The sequence below is a fragment of the Mustela lutreola genome, chromosome 4 (genome assembly GCF_030435805.1).
Source record: "Mustela lutreola isolate mMusLut2 chromosome 4, mMusLut2.pri, whole genome shotgun sequence".
Lineage (NCBI taxonomy): Eukaryota > Metazoa > Chordata > Mammalia > Carnivora > Mustelidae > Mustela > Mustela lutreola.
The window spans coordinates 196244534-196270876 of NC_081293.1; the positions used below are offsets into that span (position 1 = coordinate 196244534).

The 26343-nt window shown below is 52.7% G+C and overlaps 1 protein-coding gene across 4 annotated transcripts; it reads right to left on the reverse strand.

Moving 5' to 3' along the window:
- Positions 1-5183: 5183 nt before the first annotated feature.
- On the reverse strand, positions 5184-26343 carry ZNF746 (zinc finger protein 746). 4 transcript variants are annotated; one of them, XM_059172187.1, is made up of 7 exons: positions 26078-26343; positions 22870-23169; positions 22656-22782; positions 21519-21632; positions 9573-9764; positions 8957-9082; positions 5184-7886 (listed from the first exon to the last, which is right to left on the reverse strand). In XM_059172187.1, exons 1-7 carry the CDS (start codon positions 26099-26101, stop codon positions 6820-6822), a joined length of 1950 nt encoding a protein of 649 aa, XP_059028170.1. In that variant the 5' UTR covers positions 26102-26343; the 3' UTR covers positions 5184-6819. The 4 variants fall into 4 exon arrangements, with proteins under 4 accessions (XP_059028170.1, XP_059028172.1, XP_059028173.1 ...); XM_059172189.1 differs by having other exon boundaries at positions 5184-7883; positions 26078-26341; XM_059172190.1 differs by having other exon boundaries at positions 22656-22737; positions 26078-26339.

The window sequence follows — 26343 nt, forward strand, 5'->3', positions numbered from 1 at the left end:
GACCTCTGTTATTGTCCTAGAAGATTCTACAGTCTTCGTTGACTCTTTTTCCTTTCATGTCAATCTGTCTTTTTCTCTGGCAGCTTTTAGGATTTTCCTTTTGTTTTTGGTGGTTCTAGTTTCACCACGATTTTTTAATTTTTAATTTATTTTAATTTTTTTTATTTTTTAAAGATTTTATTTATTTATTTGACAGACAGAGATCACAAGTAGGCAGAGAGGCAGGCAAGGAGATGGGGGGAAGCAGGCTCCCCACTGAGCAGAGAGCTTGATGCGGGGCTCGATCCCAGGACCCTGGGATCATGATCAGAGCAGAAGGCAGATGCTTTAACCCACTGAGTCACCCAGGCGCCCTTCACCACGATTTTTTTAATGTGTGGCTTTGCCTTTGGGCCTCTTGAATTTGAGGATTTATGTATTCCAAGTCTTGGAGATTGCCAGCCATTCTTTTAAAAATGTATTTCCTCCTAATTTCTTAATTACTTCTTTCTAGATGAGAAAATCTGTTTAGATAAGTGTATGGAAGGTGTTTTTGTCTATGCTTTTAAACATGTCATATATCTCCATTCATGATTTTCTCTTTCATTCTGGGTATTTTTCTCATCTGTAGCTCATTTCACTAATTCTTTTTGGCTGTGTCTTGGTCAACTGTTTAACCAGTCCGCTGAGTTTTAAAAGTTTCAGTGACTTTTATTTCCAGAAAAAATTTTTTTTTTCAAATGTTACTTTCTTTTTAACGGTATCTTGCTTTTTCTTAAGGTTTGATTTGTTTCTATTTACCAGGTTTTTCCCATGCTTCTTCTTCTACTTTCTGCTCTCTGTTAGTTTTGGGGGCATTATAAAACTATCCATGTTACATTCAATCTTGAATAATCTGTACATGAATTCAGGTTCTTAAATTTTGATCCCGGTGTTTGTTGTCTCACTAATGGTGGACTGTGTCCTTGTGGGTTTTGTAATTTGTGATTGTGAGCTTATAGTGAGCCAGACTTGTGGTCTGGACTGTGGGATAGTTCCTCCTGTTTTGGCATTTCCTCAGCCAGAAACCACAAGCACTCTCATTGGCCCTTATCCAGGTATTATGTCAATTGGCCAGCCCTGTGGGTAATGTAAATTTGGATTCCAGCCTCCATGGTGTACAAGCTGTGGTTTTAGATTCTTAATGATGATGCTGCCCTGCCCACTGCCATCACCCAGAGCCCAGCCCGAGGCATAAGCTTTTTGTCATTTGTGACGGCCATGGTGTTCTGCCACACAGATCTTTCAGAATTTACCATCTAGCTACAAGGAATGCAGTTAGACCACAGCTCAGGTCATTAATGCCTTCCGGAAATGCCTTGGCTTTCAAGCTAAGTCCATGCTGTCCTTGGGCAGCGCCAACCAGTGTGGGAGCAGGTAAAGTGCAAGGGTCTGGGTGTTTCTGCTCAACACAGGACTCCCCTAACAGGAATTATTTGCTCTAGAATCCTTTGGTTGGCTCAAACTCTGTCAGAACCACAGTGTGTTCTGTTCCTGCTGCCCAAACCTGCTTGTACTCCTCTTCCCTTCCATGGAGGTTAGGTCTGTGTCCTGGTCTGAGACTTTGTCTGCGAAATCCTGCTTCCTTCTGCCTTTACCATTTATAGTGTCATTGTGCAGTAAACGTCCTGCACTTCAGTATGTGTGTGACTGAAGCGAGCCCAGTGTCCTGTTGTCTGAAACTATGTTTCAGCATCTGCTTCCTGAGGACCACCCAGCACATCGTCTTTTGGAGGTGGGTGTATTTTTTCTGAACCATGTATTTTCTGAAGTCGAGGTCTTTAGAGGACGTTCTCTGGATGAAATGTCAGCTCAGACTCTGATCTTCACGGTCCCAAGGCCTCTATACCCTTCTCTTCACCCCACCCTGTTAGACGCAGCCACTGTTCACCTGCTTACGACCTGGATGTAGTTTTGTCTTCATTTCTGGTACACTACGATTTCCCTTTATTCCTTTCTGAGCTCTGTATTTAAAATTATGTTTCTTATATCCCATCTGGAATTTGCAGATGTTTCTATCAGGTTCTACAACCCACAATATTTGCATTTATTCTTTTTTGCCCTATTTTTAAAGACAGATTATTTAAGTGTATATGTTTAATGCCTAAGTGGCGCTTCTAATGTGTTTAAGTAATCATGTATAATTTGCACAAGACTCGGGGTTAAAAGGAGCTTGACAATCACATCAAATCAGGAACTTTGTTTCTAGCTGTCAGGGAATAAAGTCTGCCTTAGGATTTGTGTAAGTGTTCTGCCTCGTCTTTATACATACACCTTTATACACATTTCCGGGAAAACATTATATACAAAGTAGGGGAGAGTCTAATGTAAAGACTGAAGGAGTGCAAACCGGGTCTATGAGAAACGGGAGGCATCACTGCCGCCTGTACACCTTTATACACATTTCCGGGAAAACATTATATACAAAGTAGGGGAGAGTCTAATGTAAAGACTGAAGGAGTGCAAACCGGGTCTATGAGAAACGGGAGGCATCACTGCCGCCTGCAGAGACCGGCGACAGCTGGTGATGCTGAGCCATCTTCTGAGGTGTAAGGAGTGTACCAGGTGCACTGTGGAGCCAATGGGGCGGTCAACGCCATGAAGTGGGAACAGCATGTGCAGAGACATGGAACAGCACAGTGCTCAGGGAAGAGGTAGTTCAGTTTAGGCAGAAGATGAATATATGGAGAAGCTGCCCTCACGAGGGGTCGGCTATGCAGGCCTAAAATTGGGATTTTCAGCAGTAGGTCATAGGGGTCCTTGAAGGGCTTTAAGCCAGGGAGTGAGAGTGCTCGGATTTCCCAGTTAGAAAGGTCACCCCGGTTCTGTATGAGGGACGGAGTGGGGGCAGGATGGGCTGGGTGTTCCACCCTCGAGGTCCAGGAGGATTCTGGCGAGCCTTCAGTGATGTGGAATAAAGACTGACGAACGCCAGAGAGGAGAGAGAGAAGGTGACAGGAACCCCGAGAGGGAGGGGTGTCTGCCCGGGAATGGAGACAAAACAGAGTGAAAGTTAAAGGGGCCAGTCCTCACTGGTCTTGACGCTGTTGCAATGGTTCTGGCATGGTTGACCCCTCTTGTCTTAAGGCCACCTGGGAACAGGACAAAGATACAGGACTGCTACGGAACAACGGAAAGTCGAAAGGGATGGGGACCACCTTTGGACAAGAATGAAGTCACAGAAAGATCAAAGCAAAGAAAGCTGTCGGGAGGAGGCGGCCGCAGGTGGGTGCGTTTCCATGGGCAGCCGAGGGCGGCTGAGATGAGGGAGGGGCGGGGCATGACGACCGTCAAGCTTTCTCACTCACGCACATTACTTTGATGCCAGAACGTAGGACATTTCACGGAGGACATGGCCTGGCCTTGGACAGGAGTTGGGGATTGCCCTGAGATTTGGAATGTGTAGTAAGCGGAACACGACCCCCCAAAGAGTCCACATCCTGATCCCTAGAACCTGTGAGTATGGTGCCTTACATGGTGTGTCTGGGTGGCTCAGTCGGTTAAGCATCTATGTCTCAGGTCATGATCCTAGGATCCTGGATTGAGCCCCGCGTCCAGCTCTCTGCTCGGTGGGGAGTCTGCTTCTCCCTCTGTCCCTCCACCCCTGCCTGTGCTTTCTCTCTCTCTCACTCATTCTCTGCCTGAAAAAAAAAAAAAAATGATAGTGCCTCACATGGCAAAAGGGACTTTGCAGGTGTGATTAATTTAGGATCTCTAAATGAAGTGATTATTCTGGATTATCCTGGTGGGCCCAGAGTCCGTTGCAAGATGCTGAGAGCGAGGCAGGTGAGTCCAGGTCAGAAAACGATGTGATGATAGAAGCAGAGCTTGGAGTGACTGCCTCAGGAGACGAGGGCCACGAACCAAGCGTGGCCTCTACAAGTGGGAGAAGGCGAGGCCGTGGATTCTTCACTGGACCCAGGAGGAACGCAGCCCTGTTGACACCTTGATTTTAGCCCCCTAAGGCTCAGTTTGGACTTCTGACCTCCAGAAGTATGAAACGGATCTCTCCTGACTTAAGCCACAAAGTTTGTGGTCCTTTTCCCTAGCAGCAAGAGGACACTAAGACCAGAAGAGACCACAGTGCTCTGGCCTAAGCGGGGGGGGGGGGGGGGCAGCCCAAGGTGCTGACCTGGTCTCCTTAACTGTTCACCGAGTGTCCCTTCGGGGTATTGATACTGAACTCAACCCTCTGCCCCCACGAAACCCCATCCTCCCCAAGTTCCCTGTTTTGAGAATGCACCCGAGCCAGGGCCTTGGGAGTCGTCTACTGAGTGGAACACTACATGGCTGAGGGCTTTGGCGTGAGGCATGGGATTCCCGCAGCACCCGGGCGTGTGGCGGGAGGGCGTGTGTGAACGGGGCCGAGCATGGTGGTGGGCTGGAGGCTTGGTGAGCAGGGCAGGCACCAGAAGTGTTCCTTGTTCTTTTCCCAGGACTGAAGACATGTCCTGCGGGGGGGTGGGGGGGGGGGCGACAAGAAGCGTGTGGGCGACATCGGGGCTGTGGGTCCCAGGAGGGATGCCATCACCACAATGGGCGTGGGTGAGACCCACTTCCACTCTCTCTCCATGTCCTACTCCCATGCCCTTGGGGCAATTTTACGCAGATTTTATTTTACATTTTCATTTTCTTAAAAAGACAAAGATCAAAATGTGACAACGACTGACCACAAGAGAGAAAACATGAACAATCATTAACTCTGGTTGATGGGAATGTGGGTGTGAGCCCGGCTCAGACGGCTCAGACGCCACCGGCCGAATACAATGACCCCAGGCATCGCTGGTCCTTTCTTTGCTCCTGGCCAGCCAAGACAAGACTCGGGGAGAGAACATCCAGCATCTGGTGTTCTCTGACATACTGCTTTTCTCTCCCAGACCTATTTTCTTCATGTACATTGTACAGAATTATATAAAGCCAAATTACACCGACATTATTATATTCTGAAGCACAGTGACCGGCTGTGCTACGGTTTTCCCCTCCACAGAGTCAAACTTCTCCGGATTCTTCCACTCCTAGCTCTCAGGGACGGTGGCCTCCATGACCTGAGGTGACCTGTGCAGGGGCGGGGCGTGAGAGAGCTGGCCACCCAGCTCCCTGGTGAGAAGGGTCTGGAGGCATCAGGGCTGAAGACATGGGTCTAAAAATGCAACCAACCAAAGCGCCTTGGTGCTGGTTAGGTTTTATTTTAACAGGATGTTTCCTCTTCGTTTGTTTTTCAAAATATCAGTTATATCAATATTAGAAGTGTAAACAGGTACAAAATATACAGTACATAGAAACAATTTTCTTAACTAGTCTATTGCCTAATAAAAGTACGCACGAGGGAGCTGACGGAACGGAAGCCATGGTTTCTCGCTCCTCAGGGGAGACAAGTCACCCATTTGGGGCGAGGGAACCGGCGGCTGCTCCAACAAAACGGGAATGGATACTTGTGTGGTGGGGACGGCACTGTGGTAGAATCAAGAAACCTGGGCTGTTTCTAGCTCGACCTCGAAGATGTCAGATGGGGAGTGAGCAAGCCCTTGGCCCTTGCCCAGGCTCTCGGACCTGCCACCGAGCACACTCACCAAAGAGGCCAGCGCTCAGCGACGTCTTGACGCCCGCCGACTCTGCTCTGGCAGATGTGACACAAATCTTAAGAGGGCAAAGACGAAACCCTTCCCTCCCCCAGACTGATGCTCCGGGAAGATGAGCCGCGTCTAGTCCGTAGTCCTCCTCGCCCGTGGGCACGGCACCGCGCACTTGACTGAGCTGGGCGGGGTGTGTCCCCCTCGAGGAATTTACTTCCTCGTCTCTAACAGGAAAGAACACTTGTCCTGCGTGCTTCACAAGGTCACAGTCATCAAATGAGATGCGAAGTGAAAGCATTTTGACAATGAAACACTACACAGAGAGAAAAGGAAAGAGAAGCATTTCTCTGGAGTGGAAAGCAGCCCCGCTCAGGGGCGGGCAGGCCAGCTTTGTTCCTGGCTCTACTGGTAGGTGACGGTGACGGCCAAGGCTTCCACTTGCCGGCCTCAGCTGCCTTGTCTCTGCAGCCCTCACACTGGGTTTTCAGGTGACTCTCCGTTAGAAGGCTCTGAGTCACCTAACAGGGTCACACCACCCAGATCCCTTTCCATAGGGGTGGCAGATGGCCCGTAATAGGCCAGCACTTTGGGGGGCCTTTTCAGATTGAGGAGAGCTGGGAAATAGGACTGGCTGCTGCTGGGCAAGTCCTTCTCCCAGCTGACAGCAGGTGCGGAGCAGGTCTCCACACTGCAGAGCAGGTGCTGACGGGACGAGTTGCAGCCCCAGCGGCCTGGAGTACAGCTTGGGGGGGGCCAGAGGTGTCTCACCTCCACCGAGCTCTGTGCAACCATCAGCCCATCCCTAGGAGTCAGTGGTGCGAGGGAAGGACCCTCCTCACCTGTGTCCCCAGTCGGCCAACTCAGGGCACACTCACTGTCAGACTTGGTAAGGACACAGGCCACACAAACACGCGCTCCGGAAACCAAAAGTACACTCTAAACTGGTGCTACGACTATTTTCCAGCTTTTTTCGTCAAGAATTTAAAAAAAAAAAAAAGTTTTCATAATTAAATTACTTAAGATTCTATGCTGCTCAGTTTCACAATCAGAGAATTCTACTTTGTTTAGAGGTGGAGGCCGGATCGTTTTCTTTTTCCAGTGATCAGTTCAATAACGTGGAAATCTGCTTCCCCCAGACCCCGTTCCCACCTCAGCCTTCCCCACCACCCCGCAGTCTGCAACAGGGGCGTCCGAGACACGCGCGGCCTGCGGGGGGGGGGGGGGTGCCTCACAGGTCCGCGCCGTCGCTGGGTCCCAGGACGCTCAGGCCACAAGTCCAGTCGGTCACAAGGTCTGTGGAGGCCAAGGGTCCTTTAGAAGCCGGGCTCTTGAAGGGGTCCGGGGGCCCGGCCGGGAGCGGCGGCAGCGGCGGGCCGCGCGCCGGGGCCTTGGCCCCCGCCGCGTGGTTGCGCTGGTGCTTGCGCAGGTGGTCCTTGCGGATGAAGCTCTTGCCGCACACGGTGCAGGTGAAGGGCCGCACGCCCGTGTGCGTCCGGTAGTGGTCGATGAGCTTGGAGCGCTCGGTGAAGCGCTTCTCGCACTCGGTGCAGGGGAAGGGCCGCTCGCCGGTGTGCAGCATGCGGTGGCGGATGAGGTGCGCGGGCCGCGTGAAGCAGCGGCCGCACTCCCCGCACCGCAGCGCGCTGCCGTCCCGCGCCCCGCCGCCGGCCGCCGCCGCCGCCCCGGGCGCCCCCTCGGGCAGCCCGCAGCCGCGCTGGTGCGCGCTCAGGCTGACCTGCAGCTGGAAGCTCTTCCCGCACGTGGCGCACGTGAAGGGCCGCCCGCCAGGGGGCGCCGCCGGGTGCTTCTTCAGGCCCGGCTTGTGGCCGAAGCCTTTGGTCCGGCCGGGGTATTTACACGGCTCTCCGAAGGGCCTCGGGGCCTGGCCGGGGTCCAGCACGGCCTCCCCGTTGTCGGGGGAGCTGTAGGGCACCCCCTCGGGCCCAGTCCTCGGGTTCAGGCCCACGGGCGGTTTGCACCGGAAATTCCAGCCCCACCGGACCCCCCCAAAGAGCCAGTCCCCGGGGGGCGCCTCTTCCTGGGCCACCGCGGGGCTGAGCTCGCCCATGTCTCGCTCGGGCCGGGCGGGCTCTCTCAGGCCCAGCCCGGGGTCCTGGCTGGGGAAGGAGCTGCCCTGGCTTTCCCAGGCTCCTTCCTGGACGGGGCTAGGGAAAAACCTCGTGGCTTGGCCTGGTCCGAACAGGGTCGCGTGAGCCTCTAGGTCAGTGGGGTGCACGGGTGTGGCCACCACCTCCTCCTCCTGGACTTCTGTCTTGATCACAATTTTTACATCTGCTGAGAAAGAGAGAAAGACCCCGTCTCGTTCTGTCCCCACACCTGCTTAGAGAAGGAAGCCCGGGCACTCTCACGGGGCCAGTCCGCAGCTACTCAAGCCCTACTCCTCTGAGCCCCTCCCGGTGGGCCTGGGGCTGCCCCAGTCGGTGGGGAAGGACCTGCACAGGCAAAGCCAGAAGCACAGCAGCTCACCACACCCCAGGTTCACTCTGGCTATTAAGGCTCATCATGCTTTTCTCCTGGGGCTGCCCACAGGTGGCCAAGTAACCAAGACACAGAAGCCCCGTGGTGGGCTCAGGGGGATGTGCAATTGTGCTGTGCCCTCCCCCCAGCTGCGGGATTCAGGCAGCTCTCCGACCTGTGAGGAACCCATTTCACAGGTCTGTCTGAGCATTAAACCGGGTGACCTGTCTGAAAACACTCAGCATGCTATTTGGAAGGCAGCAAGCATTCAGTGAACGAGGCCAGCTTGCTCATGGAAAAGGGGTCAGTGAAATAGTACCAATGTGTTTGAGTTTATATAAATGTACTTGAATCTCACATCCTGAAGTTTTAGATCATGCACCTAGGCTTCTAGCACATTCTGGGGGTGGGGCTAAAATATGATGGAAATGTTTAAGTAACAGACAACCGGCTGTCAAAACAGAAGTAAATAGAAAGTCAATACATAAATTTGGCTGTTGTTCCTCCCGATATTGGCCTTCAGACACCTGTCTTTCGCCGTGCTGGTACCTAAGAAGCGGTTCTGGTTTGCTTTTGGTTTTGCGATGCCGGCGAGGAGCCAGGATTGCTGAGCCTGAGCAGAAGGTACGTCCTCGTAAGGGATCAGCTTCCCAGGGCTGACTGGTTAAGACCACATGAAAAAGGGACAGCTGGAAACATTCTCGAGAAAGGCTGTCCAAGCTTAAGAATTTAGAAGGTGATCAAGGACAGACTGACAGCGTCCCAACATCACAGACACCTAACAGCCTGTTGGCCAAAAGGTCAGGGCAGTTCACCAGTAACAGTGAGGGCCCCAGGCAGCCTCCCAGGAAGACGCGACCCTTTCCCGTCCTCTCTCGGCCCCGTACCTTCTGTGGAGGCCGCGGTGTTGAGCTTCAGTGTCCCGTCTGAGCATGCCGAAGAGGGATGGTGGGGAGGGAGGTCCGCCTGCCAGGAAGTGGGTGGGATAGTGGTTGAAAAGTTGGAGTGGACGCCTGCAATGAAGAGAGATCAGAGCCTGTGGGTTAGGGGAAGGAAGGGGGAACCCCTGTGAAAGGAAGGGCAGGCTGGACCCTCGGATCCCAGCGGGGCCTTTGCTGCGGAAGCATAACGGCCCTGCCCTCTCCCGCACCCAGTTCTCTTTTGCCCCTTCTCTGAGGCCCCAGGAAGCTCAGATGTTATTTCATACACGCCTCTCGAATGTGAGGCATCTGGTGATGTGAAAGCCCACGGGTGGAGGCAAGAGCAGGAGTGCGGCTAGAGAAGGTCAGGCCGAGAGATACCAAGATAGGGGCATCATCAAAGCCACGGTGGGGCCTGCAGAACATCATCTGGTACAGCCCTCTGCCTCCAGGTGGGAAAACTTCCCCGTGAGTCAGGCCAGATGTGCGAGAGCCCGCAGTGCTTCCAGAAGCTCCTTCCCCACACCCTGCCCTTTGTTGTGGCATCTCGTTCCTGGTGTCTGCTCTGGGTGCGGCCACTCACCAGAGGCAGCATCTGTCGAGACGTCTCCTGCTCCCGAGTCCAGCTGGCTGAGGCCCCATGGCTCCTCCCCGATATCCGGCTGTCCAGCTGCCCACGCCTCTACCCCCAGCGCCTGCTGCTCCTGGAGCTGGAGCTCGCCCTCCTGCTTGATCTGCATTAAGAGGTCAGGGGCAGGAACTGGGGGCCCCGAGCCTAAAAAAGGGAAAGGGTGTGAACATACAGCATCAGGGTCGCTCGGGCATGGGGTGGACACACATCCAGCCACAGATGTGGACACAGGGGCTTACAGGGGTCAAGCAGCAAGAGAACCCAGTCGGAATGGAAGGCCAGAACAGCAGGGACCTAGGGCCTTCTGGGCGAAGCTTGAGGTCATGTGGTACTGAGCACAGGGTAGGGCGGGAAAGCATTCTCGGGGCTGGACCTCTGGACCATCCACGCAGAAGACTGGGCTGCTCTTGGCAACTCCTGCCCTCGCTTTTAACACAGAAATGCTACGTAGTCACCCCAAGTATACTCCCTTCACCTCCCCCCACCTGTATATAAGTGAGCAGAAAAGAAAGATCCCAGATATAAGAATCAAAGAGCAAATGTAAAGTCAATCCAGAGTTCAAACAGAAGCCAAGCGACCCAGCAAATTGCTGAAACAGGACGTGGGCCTTAGGGGCTGAGCTTTGATGCCCAAGCAAGGCTCGGAGCCCCGCTGAGTTGCCTGCCTGAGCCCAGGAGCCTCGGTCCTAGTGAGCTGAGGACTAGAAAAACTCCAGCCACCCGAGGGCGCTACCAGGAAGCTGCCACCTGTCTAGGGCCATGCGTGGGCCAGCCGCCCTGAGAAAGCGAACTTCCCCGTGTCCACACTGAATCCATACCCCCCACATGGTGCAGAGAACTGACGCCAGGAAATGCACGGAAACACTGGCTGACCGCCCCAGCAACCTGGGAGGCCACCCCCCAGCGCAGGCAAATGCAAACCTACCCTCCAGGGACACCCCCACAACTCAGGTCCCCATGAAAAAAACTAAATTTACAACCAGAAGAGGAGCCAAATGACATGAGAGTCATGGCCGAACTGACTCCCAAGAACTACAGGAAAAAGGACATGCGGAAGGGCACAGGGACCGAAGTCCCAGCCTGGGAGCTGATGCACCGAAGCCTGTGCCCAAGGCTGTCCCTGCCGGGTCACACCACACAGTGGCTGAAAGCCTCCAGGCTGAGGCCGTGGTGGCCCCAAGGACCAGCAGAGTCAGACAGAGTGTCTCAGGAGGAAAGCATTTTCCACCGCTTGCAGGCGCTGCAGGGCTCACAACTACAGATCACCAGCTCAACAAGAAAAGTGGCCACCTCTGGGGGTTGGAGAGGTCCTACGCCACAGGACCTGGCCCGCAGAGACATGGGATACTGGAATTATCACACACAGACTATAAAGTTTAATATATTTGGAAAAATAAAAAGGGGGAAGAGTCTGATAGATAAGAGACTACCCAAACTGACCAATCAGAGTTTGAAAAAAGAAGAAACTCGAGCTTTGGAATTGTAAAATAAAATCACTGGAATTTAAAAATCCAGTCTATAGGGGAAATGAGAAAGAAAACAACTGAGCCAAGGATGGTGAGCTAATTAGAAGACACATAAGAAATGATGGACAGAGCCGAATATACGAAGACACGTGCGCTGTTACGAAGGGTAGTATGAAAACATTCCAAATACACAAGTAGGGAGAAGGCGGGTAAGGTGATATTCAGAGAGAGAAGCTGCAAAATTTCCCAATCAGTGTAAGGAGGCTGGACCGGCACTGTCCATTGGAGAAACCGTGCAGGCCACACCGCTCATTCTAGGTTTTCTAGTAGTTATGTTAAAATAAATAAATAAAAGGTGAAATTAATGTTAAATAATATATTTTACTTAACCCGATATGTCCAAAATGTTCACCATTTGTATATTTTGTCTTTACAGCACTTGAAAAAAAGGTTTTATCTGTTTATCTGGGAGAGAGAGAACAAGAAATGGGGGTGCAGGGAGAAGCAGAGTCCCTGCTGAGCGGACACTTGCCCCACTGAGCCACCCAGGCACCCCTTTTACAGTAGCTTTTTTTTTTTTTTTTTAAGATTTTATTTTTTTGACAGGCAGAGATTACAAGTAGCCAGAGAGGCAGGCAGAGAGTGAGGAGGAAGCAGGCTCCCTGCTGAGCAGAGAACCCAGTGCGAGGCTCCATCCCAGGACCCTGGGATCATGACCTGAGCCAAAGGCAGTGGCTTTAACCCACTGAGCCAGCCAGGCGCCCCAAAGATTTTATTTATTAGCGAGAGAATGAGAGAGAAAGAGCATGAGAGCAGGGAGGGTCAGAGGGAGAAGCAGACTCCCCACCAACCAGGGAGCCCAATGTGGGACTTGATCCCGGGACTCCAGGATCATGACCTGAGCGGAAGGCAGCTGCTTAACCAACTGAGCCAGTCAGGCGCCCCTTTGCAGCACTTTTTAAGTGACCAAAAGCCACATGTGGCTAGTGGCCACCATTCTAGACATTTAAAAGATAAAGATGACCACACTAAAAACTGGCAAAAAACTAGCTGTATGCTGTTTGCAAAAGACGCACCTAAAACAGAAGGATGCAAGAGCAGAGTAAAAGAATAAAAGCCAGAATAAAGACTTCTTTTAAAAAAATGTAGTCAGGGGCATCTGGGTGGTTCAGTGGGTTAAAGCCTCTGCCTTCAGCTCAGGTCATGATCCCAGGGTTCTGGGATTGAGTCCTGCATTGGGATCTCTGCTCAGCAGGGAGCCTGCTTCCCCTTTCTCTCTCTCTGCCTGCCTCTCTGCCTACTTTGATCTGTCAAATAAATAAATAAAATCTTAAAAAATAAATAAAAATTAAAAAGATGTAATTAAACCATATCAGAAGAAATTGATTTTGAAAAGAGAGGTATCACAGAAATACAAAAAGGGTCACTGTGCAATGTTACACTGACCAGAAAGAGAAAAGAATTCTAAACGTTTTATCTAATAATTTGGCTTCAAAATAATAAAGCAAAACTCCAGGAGAAATAAACAGCTCCCAACTTCTCAGCGGCTGGTTTCAGCACACCTGTTTTTGTAACTGATAAATTAGCTGACTCTGGGTTATAGGAAATTCAAGTGACACTATTAGTGAACCTGATCACACAGACGTAGCAGAACCTAAAGACAAGGAACACACACGTTTTTCAAGCCACACAGAAGTCAGGAAAAATGAACGTTCGAGAGCATAAAATGAACTTTGGTAAATTTTAAAAGATTTATACTTTATGCACTTATTTTCTAACTATAATATTAAGTCAGAAATCAAGAACAAATATCCCAAACTCCTCATTGGTACTAAAACTTAAAAATATGTATGTTTTCTAAATAATCCAAGGCTCTAAGGACAAATGATAATGAAAATGAGAAGATATGTGGACCCCAATGCTAATAAAGATAATATTTATCAAAAGATGTGGGCTGCATCTACAATGGTACTTAGAGGGTATTTTATGACCTTGTATGTTTATATTATGAAAGAGAAAACAGGAAGAAAATTAAGGGTCAAGTAATCAATGCCACTCTACTGACTTTAGGATGAGAAGTCCCCCCACTGGACCACAGTGAAGGAGCTTATCCCCAGCAAAACAACAGAGAGGGCCTGGCCCCTGGGGGGAGCCGATTGCCCACCGGGAGGAGGATGTGTGGGTGGGGACTGTGCTTGTCCACCTCTGCTCCCGCACTCTCTAACGATGAGCTACGTTCCTGGTGGGCCTCCTGGACAGATGCCCAAGGGTGGGGGGGCGGCGTGTCACAGAACTGAGCCCGTTGTGGATGAGAACAAGGCCCCGGGGAAAAAGGATTCCCTGCCTCGCAGCTCCCTGCAGACATCAGCAACAAACAAAAACCATGTTAAAAAAAAGGCACCACTGGGGTGCCTGGGTGCCTCAGTCGGTTAAGCTTCCAATTCTTGACAGGCAGATGAGATCAAGCCCTGTGTCAGGCTCTGTGCTGGGCACAGAGCCTACTTAAGATTCTCTCTCTCCCTTTGCTCCTTCCCTCCCAGCTCTCAAACTCTCTCTGAAAACAAACCAAACCAAACCGAACCAAAAACCAAACCAAAACAAAAAGACAATACCACTGACAATAGCAATTTGTTAAAAATACAAAAAAAAAAAAAAAATCTAAAAAAATAAAAACTAAAAATGATACAAGGAACCTAGGAATACATCTAACAAGAAAAAGCTGTACAAGATCTTCTTTGGAGAAAGTTCTACAACTTCATGGAGGCACATGAGACAGATATACTAAATGGAGGGGGCTTAGGACATTCCCCCCAAAACGTGCCTCAATACAGCAAAGGGGTCCTTTCTCTCCAATGTGATTAGTAGAGTGAATGCAAGCCTGAGCACTGTGCCATCTGGAAGTCTCACAGAACTTGTTACAGGGTCATTAGGAAGGTGACCCCCGAAGAGCAAAGGAAAAGAAGACCCGAAGTGCTACTGAGAAAGAGCCAGGGTCCCGGCTGCCCCTGCCACTAAGAGCTTGAATGTGAAAGGCAGACCTTTGAGAGCTGAATATGAGATAGTGGATTACTGCCTTGAGGTAGGGGAAGTTTCTTTCCTTTTTTTTTTTTTTTTTAGGATTTTATTTATTTATTTGACAGAGATCACAAGTAGGCAGAGAGGCAGGCAGAGAGAGAGAGAGGGGGAAGCAGACTCCCTGCTGAGCAGAGAGTCCGATGCGGGGCTCGATCCCAAGACCCTGGGATCGTGACCTGAGCCAAAGGCAGAGGCTTTAACCCACTGAGCCACTCAGGCACCCCTAGGGGAGATTTCTTAATTGTTTACGACATGAAAATGACAAACCATAAAGGTAAAATCCAAGTATATTAAAATCAAAAGCCTCTGTTTTTTAAATATACCATAAAGGGGGAAGATACTGGCAATACACACACCTGAGAAAGAGATTAATATTCAGAACAAGAAAGAAGCTCCAACTAGTCAATAAGTAGAGGGAAAACAAAAGAAAACAGACAAAAGGGATACACAGGTTCTTCCAGAGAAGAGAGACAAGTGGCCTATACACAGAGGATATAACATTCAATCTCATTAATTGGGAAAATGCACATTTTAAAATAGGAATTTTCCAGGGCTGGCGAGGATGAGGGCCGGCGGGCGGCCGGGCGCCCCGTGGGCAGGTGCCGGCGGGCAGGCCGCCTTACAGAGCGCTCAGACGTGACCTGGAGAAGCTGAACACGCGTCTTTCCTACGAGCCGGCAGTTCCACTCCCGAGCCTACACCTAGAGAAACTTCTACACATGCTTCACAATTTTCACAACAGCATCGTTCCTAAAAGGAAACACGTTAGAAATAGCACGGACGCCCACCGACAGAAGGATGCATGCCCCGTGTCGCCATCGTAAAGCAGAAAACCAGAGAGCGGTGACAAGGAACGAGGGCAGCTGTGCTGTGTCAACACAGAGCGACTCCCAGAAGGGAGGGCCCGTGAGAGAAGCAGTGTTATTTAGGAATATCTACATACACACGTAAGGAATCAAAATGTAAAGAAAAGCAAGGGACTGATCACACCTCCTTCTGAATTTTCTGGTTGTCTGGAAAAGGGAAGGGGGGGGAACCGGCTCAGAGACGGACCACGGGGCCATGGAAGGTTCTGGCTGTGATCGATTTCTGATGCTGGGGTTTTGAGAATGTGGGTGTTGACTCTTATTCTTTAAGGATTACATGGATTTTGTTCTGTACGTAGATTTTTTTTTTTTTTTAAAGATTTTTGTTTATTTGTCAGAGAGAGGGAGTGTAAGTAGGGGGAGCAGCAGGCAGAGGGAGAAGCAGGCTCCCTGCTATGCGGACTTCTAGCCCAGGACCTTGGGATCATAACCTGAGCCAATGGCAGACACTTTACTGACTGAGCCACCTAGGTGTCCCATGTCTATAAACTTTTTTTTTTTTTTAAGATTTTATTTATTTATTTGACAGAGAGAGATCACAAGCAGGCAGAGAGGCAGGCAGAGAGAGAGGAGGAAGCAGGCTCCCTGCTGAGCAGAGAGCCCGATGCGGGACTCGATCCCAGGATCCTGGGATCATGACCTGAGCCGAAGGCAGCAGCTTAAGCCACTGAGACGCCCAGGCGCCCCAGTTAATAAGGATATCATTAAAAGTCTATGGCAGGGGACACCTGGGTCGTTCAGTGGGTTAAGCCTCTGTCTTTGGCTCTGGTGATGATCTCAGGATCCTGGGATCAAGCCCCGCATCAGGCTCTCTGCTTAGCGGGGAGCCTGCTCCCACCACCCCCACACCCCGCCTACTTGTGATCTCTGTCTCTCTGTCAAATAAATAAATAAAATCTAAAAAAGTCTATGGCAAAAACCATCCTTACCGCCCAGACCTTTGAAGCACCTCACAGAGAAGGACGCTGGGACCAAGTGACAATATCCTGGACAAATTGCCAAAGAAGAAGAATAAAGTTATAACAATTTTAAAAGAAGAGATAAGTTTGGTGTTATTTGAGGAAGGTAAAACTGTCTACAGAACAAAATCCATGAGAATCTCAAGTGACAGGTCCATTACTAGAAATAATAAGGAGGTTGAGCAAAAGGAGTCTTTTACTAAAGGAAGTTAACAGCAGAGCTATAGACTTGTAATAACTATTTAAGATACAGTGAATGTGAAAATGCCATCCACAATAGAAACCACGATTGGAGAAAACCGTGAAGCTGCTTCAGGCCACTCAGCCTTCACTCAGTGAGTCTGCCCATGGGGAGAGGGGCTCATATGCTCACGTTGTGAGGAAGCGAGTTCTCCAGAAATGAAATGACAAAGTCAATGCAGTTCCCATCAAAATTCCCGCAGGATTTTCCGAGAACCTGACATCATGATTCTGAGACTCATTGAGAACAGAGGTCTAAGAATAGTCCAGGAAAGTTTCGAAGGGCAAGTAGGGAAGGCTTAGGCTTCTAGATAAGAGAGCTTCTTATGAAGCTAAAACAGGGAGTGTTGGCACAGAGACAAAGACCAAAAAAAAAAAAAAAAACAACAAATAAAGAGCCCAGAAACCAAGTGCGTGCACGGGAACCTGGTTCATGACCAAACTGGCGTTATTATAAATCACTGGTGAAAAGACAGAATATTCAGCAGATTTTGTTGGGAAATCAGATGTCCTTGTGGGGAAAAAAATTTAAATTCTCCCTCATAACCTACACAAGTATTAATTCTTTTTAAAAAAATTATTTATTTATTTGACAGAGAGAGACACAGTACGAGAGGGAACACAAGCAGAGGGAGTGGGAGAGGGAGAAGCAGGCTTCCCGCTGAGCAGGGAGCCCGATGCGGGGCTCGATCCCAGGACCCTGAGATCATGACCTGAGCCGAAGGCAGATGCCTGACTACTGAGCCACCCAGGAACCCCACAAATACTAATTTTTGATAGACTAAAGACTTCAATGTGCAAAGCAAAACTTTAAAAGTTTCGTAAGAAAATGGAGAAGAATGTCCTTCTGACCCGCAGTGCAGTAGGGAAGGCTGTCCTAAGATAGAAAAAGCAGATCATAAAGGAAAACACTGGTAAGTTTGATTGTACCCAAAATGACAACTTCTAGACAGGCACGACAAAGTTAAAAGACCTGCCACAGGCTGAGAGAAGATATTTGTGATGCAAATAACAGACAAAGTGTTTGGATCCAGAACCTACAGACAGAAGTCTGAATCAGTAAGAGAGTGAAAAGCAACAGTAGAAAAACAGAAAAAGACAATTCATTGAAGAAACCAGATACGTGTGAAAAGGGTGCTTCGCTTCACTGAGAGTCAGGGAAAGGCGAATTAAAACACGATGCCGTGCCAACGTCCATCAGATCGGCCAGGAGCTACTGCTGAAGGAGGGCAAGGATGTGCGACAACGGGCACTCCTGGCTGCTGACGGGAGCAGGACTAGCCGCGTGACCATGGCAATGGTGGAGGTGCAGACAAGCATGCCTGGCGGTGCAGGGGGTCCCCCGGCCTGTTTCCTGGAGAGGCCGCAGCACACGGACACAGACAGACAGGGGTGACTGCCCACTGCGGCACCACTGGTGAGAGTGAAAAACCAGAAACAGCTGAAGTGCATATCAACAGACCAGTGGAGAACAAGCTGGAACATAGTTGCTTTGGGGATACTAAGCATCTGTTAAAATGAATGAACTTGATCTATCTGCATCAACAGAGACAGATCTGAAATCCATGGTACCGAGTGGTCAATATACTGACATTGATACCATTTCTCAAAACACACAAAACCATATTATATTGCTTATGGCTACAGGTGGACCTAACAGTTTTAAATGAAAGTTTTAAAAGGCTGATGGAGAAGGAAAACATCCACTTCAGGACTACGAGTTACCCTGGGGAGGAGTGAGATTAGGAAATCTAACAAGGAATTCACCACACATATTTTTACACAAAAATATTTTAAATTACGTAACTACATACATTTGACAAATATCTGTTGAATTTCTACTCAGCGCTAGGCAGTTCGAGGTGCCTGGAATGATCACATGAACAAAAGACATAAAAGTGCTTGTCCTCTTGAAATTTACACCCTCCTGGGGAGAGCCTGCCGGCCATACAGTCATCTGCAAATGTGAAATCTATCATCTCTTCTCTCTGAAATTTACATGCTGTCTGTATCCCTATTGATTCTGTAAATGTGAAATATATGTCACAATCTAGAAATACACACAATAGATGATGCTCTCTGCTGTGGAACCAACCAAAGCAGGGAAAGGAGACTGGAAATTCTGGGTGGGAACAGGGGGACACAATTTTAAATAAGGTGATGATTTAAATGTTAAATAAGAGCTCTGAAGGAGGTAATGGATGGAGCCGGGGTCGGCGGGGGACCTGAAGGGCGTTACTGGCAGAGGGCACTGCAGGTGCAAAGGCTCGGGGACTAGAGCAGCCTGGAGCACTGGGGGAAGCAGCAGGGAGGACAGTACGGCTGGAACAGGAGGAGCGAGACGCAACCGGAAGCATGAGCCAGAGTCTCTGAGTCCGTGGGAAGCCAGGAAGGGGTTTTGAAGGAAAGGGCGTAGGGCTTTCTCTGAGCGATTAGAGCAGGAGAGGGGAGGGTGGTCGGGAGGTGACCACAGGAAACGATGGGCTCGGGTGGCAGGGTAGAGGAGACGGGGTGGGACAGCATTCCGGAGTGCTCGCTACTAGATCTCCGATGGCTGTATGTGTGAGAAAGGGCCGAGGCTGACCCCTAGGTCTCGCCTGCAGCTGGAGGGTGGGCAGTGGTCTACTACAGCAGGAGAGACCTGGGGGTGGGGGACGAGGGGAGGAGGAGCTCCGCTGGTCGAGTGCTTGGCATAAGATGTCTATCCCACCTGGGTCAGGGACAGACCAGGCAGCCAGGTGTGATTTCAGGGAGAAGCCCAGCAGGGGACACACTACAGAAGCTGTTGGCATGCAGAGCCTACCACACAGAGAGAATGGAGGGCACCCCGACGCTTAGAGACCAGAAAGAGCATTGGGAAATAGCAAAGGGAAGGTGTTAAGTAAGCCAGGAGGACACCAGGAGGGGGAGGCATCCTGTCAAAGCGGCGAATCTGGGAAGAGAGCCATCAACGGTGGCAAATGATGTCGCCAATGGTTAAGACCAGACCTTTAATGCTATATGGGCCCCTGTGGCCCGACAGAGGTGCTGATGGCAGGACCTCTGGAGTGGAAGAGGAAGGGGAGAAAGCAGGCACTGAAGGAGAGCACTCCTGGGGCACGGGACACAGGAGGGCAGAAGAGGGGCGGCTGCTACAGGGCTGTGCCGTCACAAGGGGTCGGTGTTCAAATCGAGCAAGCGATGGCAGGGGCAGATGATGGGAAGGATGGGGGGTGTGGGTCCTTGCTAAGGTGGCCTGGACCGGATCTAGTGCCCAGTGGAGGGCGCCTTCGGCAGGAGGTCTGACCGTGGTGGCAAACACGCAGAATAGTGCGCGGGTGCAACCGACAAGCTGGTGGGGTGGGGGGGCTGTGAATATCGTTTCTTTCTTTCTTTCTTTTTTTCCCCAATTAAACAGTATTTGTTCAACATGAAAACCTTTCTAAGCTCATGGGCCACAGTTTGCCAACCTCTGCACAGCTGACTGGACCAAGGAGACACCCTGGGACTGCAGGTAAGAAAAAGCGAGCTGTGGGGAGGGCTCTTCAGCCATGTGCAGCTGCGTGGGAGCAGGTGCAGGACAGGGAGATGGACTTCACCAGCATTATGGTCCTGCTGGATACTGGGGTCAGGGCACTGGGCGGCTGAACTCAAAGTGAGGGGAGGTGAGGGTGCATCACTCTCAGCAAAAGGGGAATGACCTGGGTGGGGGCGTGGAGAGGGAGTGGAGGCTGGGGTGTTCCCAGTGCACAGAGCACCTTCTGTGCCCTTGCCAGCCACAGTGGTAAGAGCAGGGATGCGGTCTGCAGGAGGCGGCAGGAAGACAAGAAGCATCTGAATGAAAGGTGGGGGTTTCCAGGGAGAAGGGGAGACCAGCAGGAAGCCATATGGAGGAGCAGGGACACTGCTGCCAAGGCCGGGGCTAGAGGGACATGGGAAAGGGGTGCTCTGCAGCCAATGCCAGGCCCTGGAAAGAACCAGGACTCGCGGACAAGGATGGGTGGGGATGCTCCAGGAAGAGCCTGCACATTTGAGGTCTTGCTGGGGACTGAGCTCCCCAAAGCACGGAGGGAGAATTTAGGAACCGAAAAGAAGCAGAGAGGAGGTCTGGTGGGGGGATGCACGAGCGGGGGTGGGGGGTGGGGGGTTGAGGAGTGAGCTGGGGTCCGACTTCTCCCGCAGAGGTTAGGGCAGGGGTAACGGGGCTCTTGCTGTGGGGCTTGAGGCAGAAAGTGGAGTCTGTGTCGGAGGGGAGGGTGTGTGGGGGTCTCGCCAGTAGCCACCGTATTTCTGGGCCCCTCTCCACCCTCTCGATGGCAGCGTGCGAACCGGAGAGGCCTCCCCGGAGATGGTGTGGGTCAAGTGAACCAAGCCCACCGTGGACCTCCCTCCCAGGCCTGGAGGCCGGGCTTGGCGTCAGTGCCCTCTTCTCCATTCAGACTCTGCAGCGCTCTGCTGAGTATCCTTCCGTCCTCCACTTCCAGCTCTGTCCCTGGCACCTAGCAAAGTCTCAAAGGACATCCGTGGAGGCGAGCGCCCCTGGTAAGCGCGCTCGGGAGCGTGGACGGCCTGGCCAGCTCTGCGCATGCGCTGCTCGGCAGCGGGACCCTAACTTGCGGTCCCCTGCGAACCCGGGAGACGCGTGTCATTAATCACAAATGAAACACAGCGAGGCTCTTTAGCAACACAGGTGTTCGGACGCCAGGAGAAAACCCAAGGCAGGTGGGACAGACACCGCGGTTTTGTGCGGAAAGCAGGCTCGGGCCTGCAGGGGTGGGCGTGGGGTGGGGTCTCCTCCTGGCTTCTCTCACGCATCCTTCTGTCCCTCCCTTGGATTTCAGAGGTGCTGGCTAGCTCCAGAAAAATCCGAAGCAGTAATACCAGGTATCCAGATTCACCTTAAATGAGTCTGTCGCCCTAATCGTGTTGAAACATGTGGCCAGCCAATGGGACTGGCTCCTGGTCAGGGGCGATGCTGGCTCTTCATAGAACTGGAAGGAATTACATTTTGTCTCCGACCCACTCCTACCTTCCCTGTGAGTGTCCTGCCCCCTCCTTCCCTGACTGTGTGTACTGGCTCTATCTCTTTGCTAAAAGACTAAGTTTGTCACTTGCTTCCGTGCTGGGAAGTATTCCTAGAGTGTTAGGAGCACAGGTTACAGGTCATAACTCAACTACTAAAAAACTTAGATTTAAAACTTTCAAGTCTGAGGTTTCTCCTCAGCTCTTCCTGAAGAGTCATGCCCTCCCTGACCCCTGCTTTCCTGTTTCCAGCGGCCTGCCTGGTCTCCTGCCCTTCTCTCAGCCCCTCACCTGGACTCGGGTCCACAGGAACATCTGGAACCTTGGGGCCAGGGCGACGCCAGCTGCACGGCTCCTTCCCCGGTTCAGTCTGGGAGAGGACCTCAGGCTTGGAGATGGCGTAGTCTGAGGAAGGACATAAAGGTTAGCTTTTACCATGTGGTTCCATTCAGAGCTGGTGACAGGCAGCCTGGGAATCCACGGGTGGCCCAGAATCGAAACTTCTAGATTAGTACAGAGCACTGGTTCTCAACCATGGGCAATTTTGTCTCCTGGGAGACATTCCGCAGTCTGGAGACATTTTTGATGGTCATGACTGGGGGTTGGGGGTGAGGTGCTCCTGGCATTGGTGCGTCTAGGCCAGGATGTTGTGGAACATCCCACACGGCACAGAATAGCCCACGACAACCAATCATCTGGCCCCAAAGTCCGTGCCCAGGTGAAGACACTCTGGTAGGGTCTCCCGTTAAGAAGTGGTGTGTTTCTTTAAACTGAAATCTACCATCACGCCTGCCCCTGTTCCCACCATCACTGAGCAGGCCTTACTGCCTCCAGATCTGGGGTCACACAGAAACCATCCCAAGAGGAAAGCAGCTCAGGGAGGAACAACCTCCTGGGGCCACTGCACACAGACAGTGACAACGGCCCCAGGGGTCTGAGGGAGCAGAGCCTTGAGGCATGAAGAGAGCGCTGGCACGGGAAGCATGGTCTGCCCATCTTCTCCACTAACCACTAACTCACCAGAAAGGCCACATACTCCTGTAAGAGAAGGCTAAAGGAATGTGGGCCTGAGAGCAGCCCCAGGCTTCAGAGCAGGCCCACTGATGAGGAGAGCAGCCCCATCCTGGACCTGAGAGCAGCCCGAGGCTTTAGACTTTGTCGTGCCAGGACGGAGATGTCCATGCTCCATGCCTGGTTAGAGAAACGCCACCACCCCTCTCTGTGTGGCCACCCACGAATGTCACCAGGTAGAGGGAGTTTTCAACTCGGTCACCTGGTGCTCATCTTTAGTAGGAGGAGAAGAAAACTCCTTGCATGGTCAGAGCTTTCTAGTGATTTACACATTGTTGCGACGAAAACCACCAGCATGGAGAGGTAGGTCTGGGGACTCCCAAAGTCACATGTAACAGAATGAGTGTCATGCCTTACCCAGGGACACCAGCGTCTCGTAGTTGCCCCGCATCACGTGCTTGTAGAGCTCCTTCTGCCACTCGTCCAGCTTGCCCCACTCCTGCTCAGAGAAATACACGGCCACGTCATCAAAGGTCACGGGCACCTGGAACCACAAGGGTCACGCATGCTCACCCACACACTTCCAGGCACAGTCCCTCGGGCTGTCCCACCCCAGGGGCCTGAGGGATACCTTGGGGGCCTCCCCCTTGCTGCCGGGGGGCAGGCGCAGGATCCAGAAATTTCGGTTCCTCAGCAGGTTCTCCATGTTCTCCAGCCGCCTCTGCAGCAGCCCGTACTCCTGCAGCAGGGTCCCCAGCACGGCCCACTTGCCCTCCAGCTGGTTCCCGAACTCCACGGCCGTCTTCTCGCAGTCCGCCAGCTTCTTCTCGGCCATCCCCGTCCGACCTTCTAGCGAAAGCAAGCGGGCAGCCTGCGATTCGATCTTCCTTTCCATGGCCTGAATTGTGGCTGCCATCGTCCATGGAGAAATCTTTCAGAAACAAAGAGAAGTGCACCCTCATTCAGCCCCTCTCCCCTGGGTGCTGGGGAGCTGGGCGGCTGGGGGGGGGGGGCACAGAGCTCGGATTAAAAGTGGGAATGCCCTGGGCCACAAGCCTGATCTCAGCCCAGGATGGGCTTCTCAGGGTAACTCAGATTTGGCCATCATCTGGGCAGGTGCCTTCTTACCGGGGGGCTGAGCTCGCCCGGACTGGGGACCTCTCGCATCTCCCCGAGCTGACTCCCTGAACCCAGCTTTTGCAGCAGAGTGCATGGCCCGTGGAAGGTGCTCCGTGCACTTCTGCTAAATAAACAGCACCTTTGCACCGCTGGGGCATTTCAGGGGATAAATAGTAAACTGCAGATTCACCAGCGCCCAGCCTGCACCTCCCATCATAATGGCGCAGGACCGTGTACGGACGATGACCTTGCAAAAACCAAAAAACAAAACAAAACAGCTGGTTCACTGAACCGGCACAAACATGAGCATTGCTCAACTGTTTTTTGTTTTGTTTTGTTTTGAAGCATCTCTTAAAAGCGTCTCTTTTTAATAAACATAAAAATCAAACAGCTAATCCTTCTCCCCCCAGTGCCATCTGATTTTGCCCCCTCCTGTTACTTTTCCTTAAACTAACAATCACCGTTACTGCAAATCTCCGCCAGCCAAGAGTTAGACTTTTTGACCCACGTGGCAGGCATGAGTCAAGGGGACAAAATCAACACGGGTCCGCTGGGCCCTCTGAGACTCTGTTTCTCTCGATGTGCTCACCACTCCCAAGGGGAAAACTAGTCTGACATCTGTAGCTCCTCGGGGAGAAGGGACACACCTTACAGGCTGGGTGAGGAAGGTAAAACATATGCCATAAGGTCAGACTTTAATGCGTATGACTTCCTTGTTGCTGGAAACTTCACACGTAGCCTGAGTGACCTGAGAGGTGGCAGTTGGGAGACCGCGAGGAAAGGGCACATTTTCACTTGAGGAGGGGCCAAACCGGCCGACCCACCCACATGTGACGGTGGGCCCTCTGGGTCAGAGAGGAGGTCCAGATATCTGCACTTTCTTCTGGCTGTGCCTGAGGACGCATGTCTCCTTAGAACATTCTGGAAACTATTCCCAAACAATAGTAAAATGAAGAAGCGACTAGTAGGGAGCAGTGTGGGCTCATCTGGAGAAAGGCTCGGAGAACTACAGCATGGGTGGAAAAGAGTAAGCGGAGAGTGTGAGCAGTGGCCCAAAACACTGTCGAGCCCAGTTAGAGCTTCCGTGGTTGTTTGGAGCGAGACCCCACGAGGTGACCTCTGACCTGAGGAAGGAAGGGGTTTCGCTGGGGAGGAGCTGGTGGGCAGAGGGCTGTGGTGGGTGAGACTCTTACTCTCAGGAGGCAGGTGTTTCTGCCCCCAGGCTGCAGGGCCTGGCGCTGGACTGGTCCCTGGGCCACCCTCCATGGCAGCCGCTACCCTTCCCTTGCCCACTTGTCCTTTCTGATCAGTCCCTGCCACCTGACTCCAGCCTCCAAGAGCCTGCTCCAGCTCCCCAGCTACTGAAATCCTATTCAGCCTCCGAGTGCCCTTGCCTGCCACAGGACGGCAACCTTTGTGCTGCAGGAAAAAGACACCTCCATAAACCCCTTTATAAGACACACAGTGTGCCTACCATTTCAACAGGCGCAGGGAGCCCTAGGGCCTCTGCACTATTTAGTGCGAGGTGGTGACCGTTTCTGCGCAGGCCCAGCTCCATACTAAATGGTGGGTGGGTAATATGGGGCTGCCCTCCGACTCCCGCCAGGGAAGCAGAAATCCTATGCTTGTGAGGAGCCCATGGTAGGAGAACTCAAAATCCATCCAGGACCGCCCCCCCCCCCCCAGGATGAAGTCCAGGATTAAAAGCCCTTCCAAGTCTCCCTGCAGCCTTCTCTCCCACTGCCTCCTCACCAAAACCATCTTCCAAGGAGCAGGGACTGGATTCCGGTCCTTGAACCCGCTGGGCACTGCCTTCTCTCTGAGCGCAAGCTGTCCTCCCTACCTGGAAAGCTGCACCGGTCCACTCGGCCTGATGAAATCCTAGCCTTCCTTAAAAGCCCAGCTCAAATCACAGCAGCACAGGCCGCGAAGGGGTGCCAGCGCCTCCCTCTCCTTCCCCTGCCCTCCCGCAGCACCTTTCTGCCTCAGTGCCAGAACCACTCACTCACTGTTTGCACCATGCTCACCAGTGTACCTGCCTGCTTCCCCCAACACACAATGTGTCCCTGAATACAGACCAGCTGTGCCTTTTCACACACTTTCTAGCTGGGCGATCCTAGGCAAGTTAACTTCTCCAGGCCTCGGGTTTTTCCTTTGTATGACGGAACGAGCACCTACCCCACAGGTTTGTTGTGAGGACAAAATAATGCCTAACAGGGCTGGTGCCTGCCCGCTTCTACGAGAAGGAGCAGCTGTCTTCCGCCCCGACCTCGATCCTCGATCGGGCCGGGCACTCGGCGTGTGCGGAATCGAAGCCGCTTCGGACACCTCCCAGGTGCCACCAGGCCGCTTGGGGGAGCTGGGGGGTAGGGACCGCTGAGGCAGAGCGGTGGGCAGAGAAAGGAGACGCGGGGTGGGAGGCGCGGAGAGGAAGGGGCCAGCGGATGGGGCGGGGGCAGGAAGCCGCGGAGGGCTGCAGGAACTCGGCGTGGGGCGGCCTCCGCTGCGGGGTCGGCCGGGTCCGCCCTGCCCCGGCTCGGCCGCGAATGGGGGGCCCGGCCGGCGGGCGCCGTAGGCCCCGGCGGACCCCGCGCTCCGCCCGCCGGAGCCCAGGCCCGGCGGCCCGGCCCGGCCCACGGAGCCCCTCCCCAGGGCCTGCGGCGCCGAGTGCTGGGCCCGGGCCCCGAGTCCGCGCGTCCGTGCGCGCGGGCCGCCCTTACCGGAGCCGCGGCCGCCTCGGCCATGGCCGTGCGCTGTCCGGCCCGGCCCGGAGGAAGTCGCCGCCGCCGCTGCCGCCGCCGCCGCCGCCGCCGCGCGGCTCCACGCAGGCCGACCCCCGGCCTCTCCGCAGGCGGCGCCCGCCCGGCCCTGCCTTCCCCGCCCGCGTCGCCGCGCTCCTCGCTGGCCGGCCCGCGCCGCTCCGCCCGCAGACGCGCCGCCGCCGTCAGCGCCCGGCCGGTCCACACTGCATCCTGGGAGCCGGCGC

What these genes read in the sequence shown, in the direction of transcription:
- ZNF746 (XM_059172187.1), bottom strand. Translation starts at nt 26,101, where the DNA reads ATGGCCGAGGCGGCCGCGGCTCCG. An exon ending in GCAAGGGGGAGGCCCCCAAG is followed by an intron (nt 22,783 to 22,869) that starts GTATCCCTCAGG and finishes TTGTGGTTCCAG; the next exon opens with GTGCCCGTGACCTTTGATGA. An exon ending in TCCTGTGGACCCGAGTCCAG is followed by an intron (nt 9,765 to 21,518) that starts GTGAGGGGCTGA and finishes TCCCTTTTTTAG; the next exon opens with GCTCGGGGCCCCCAGTTCCT.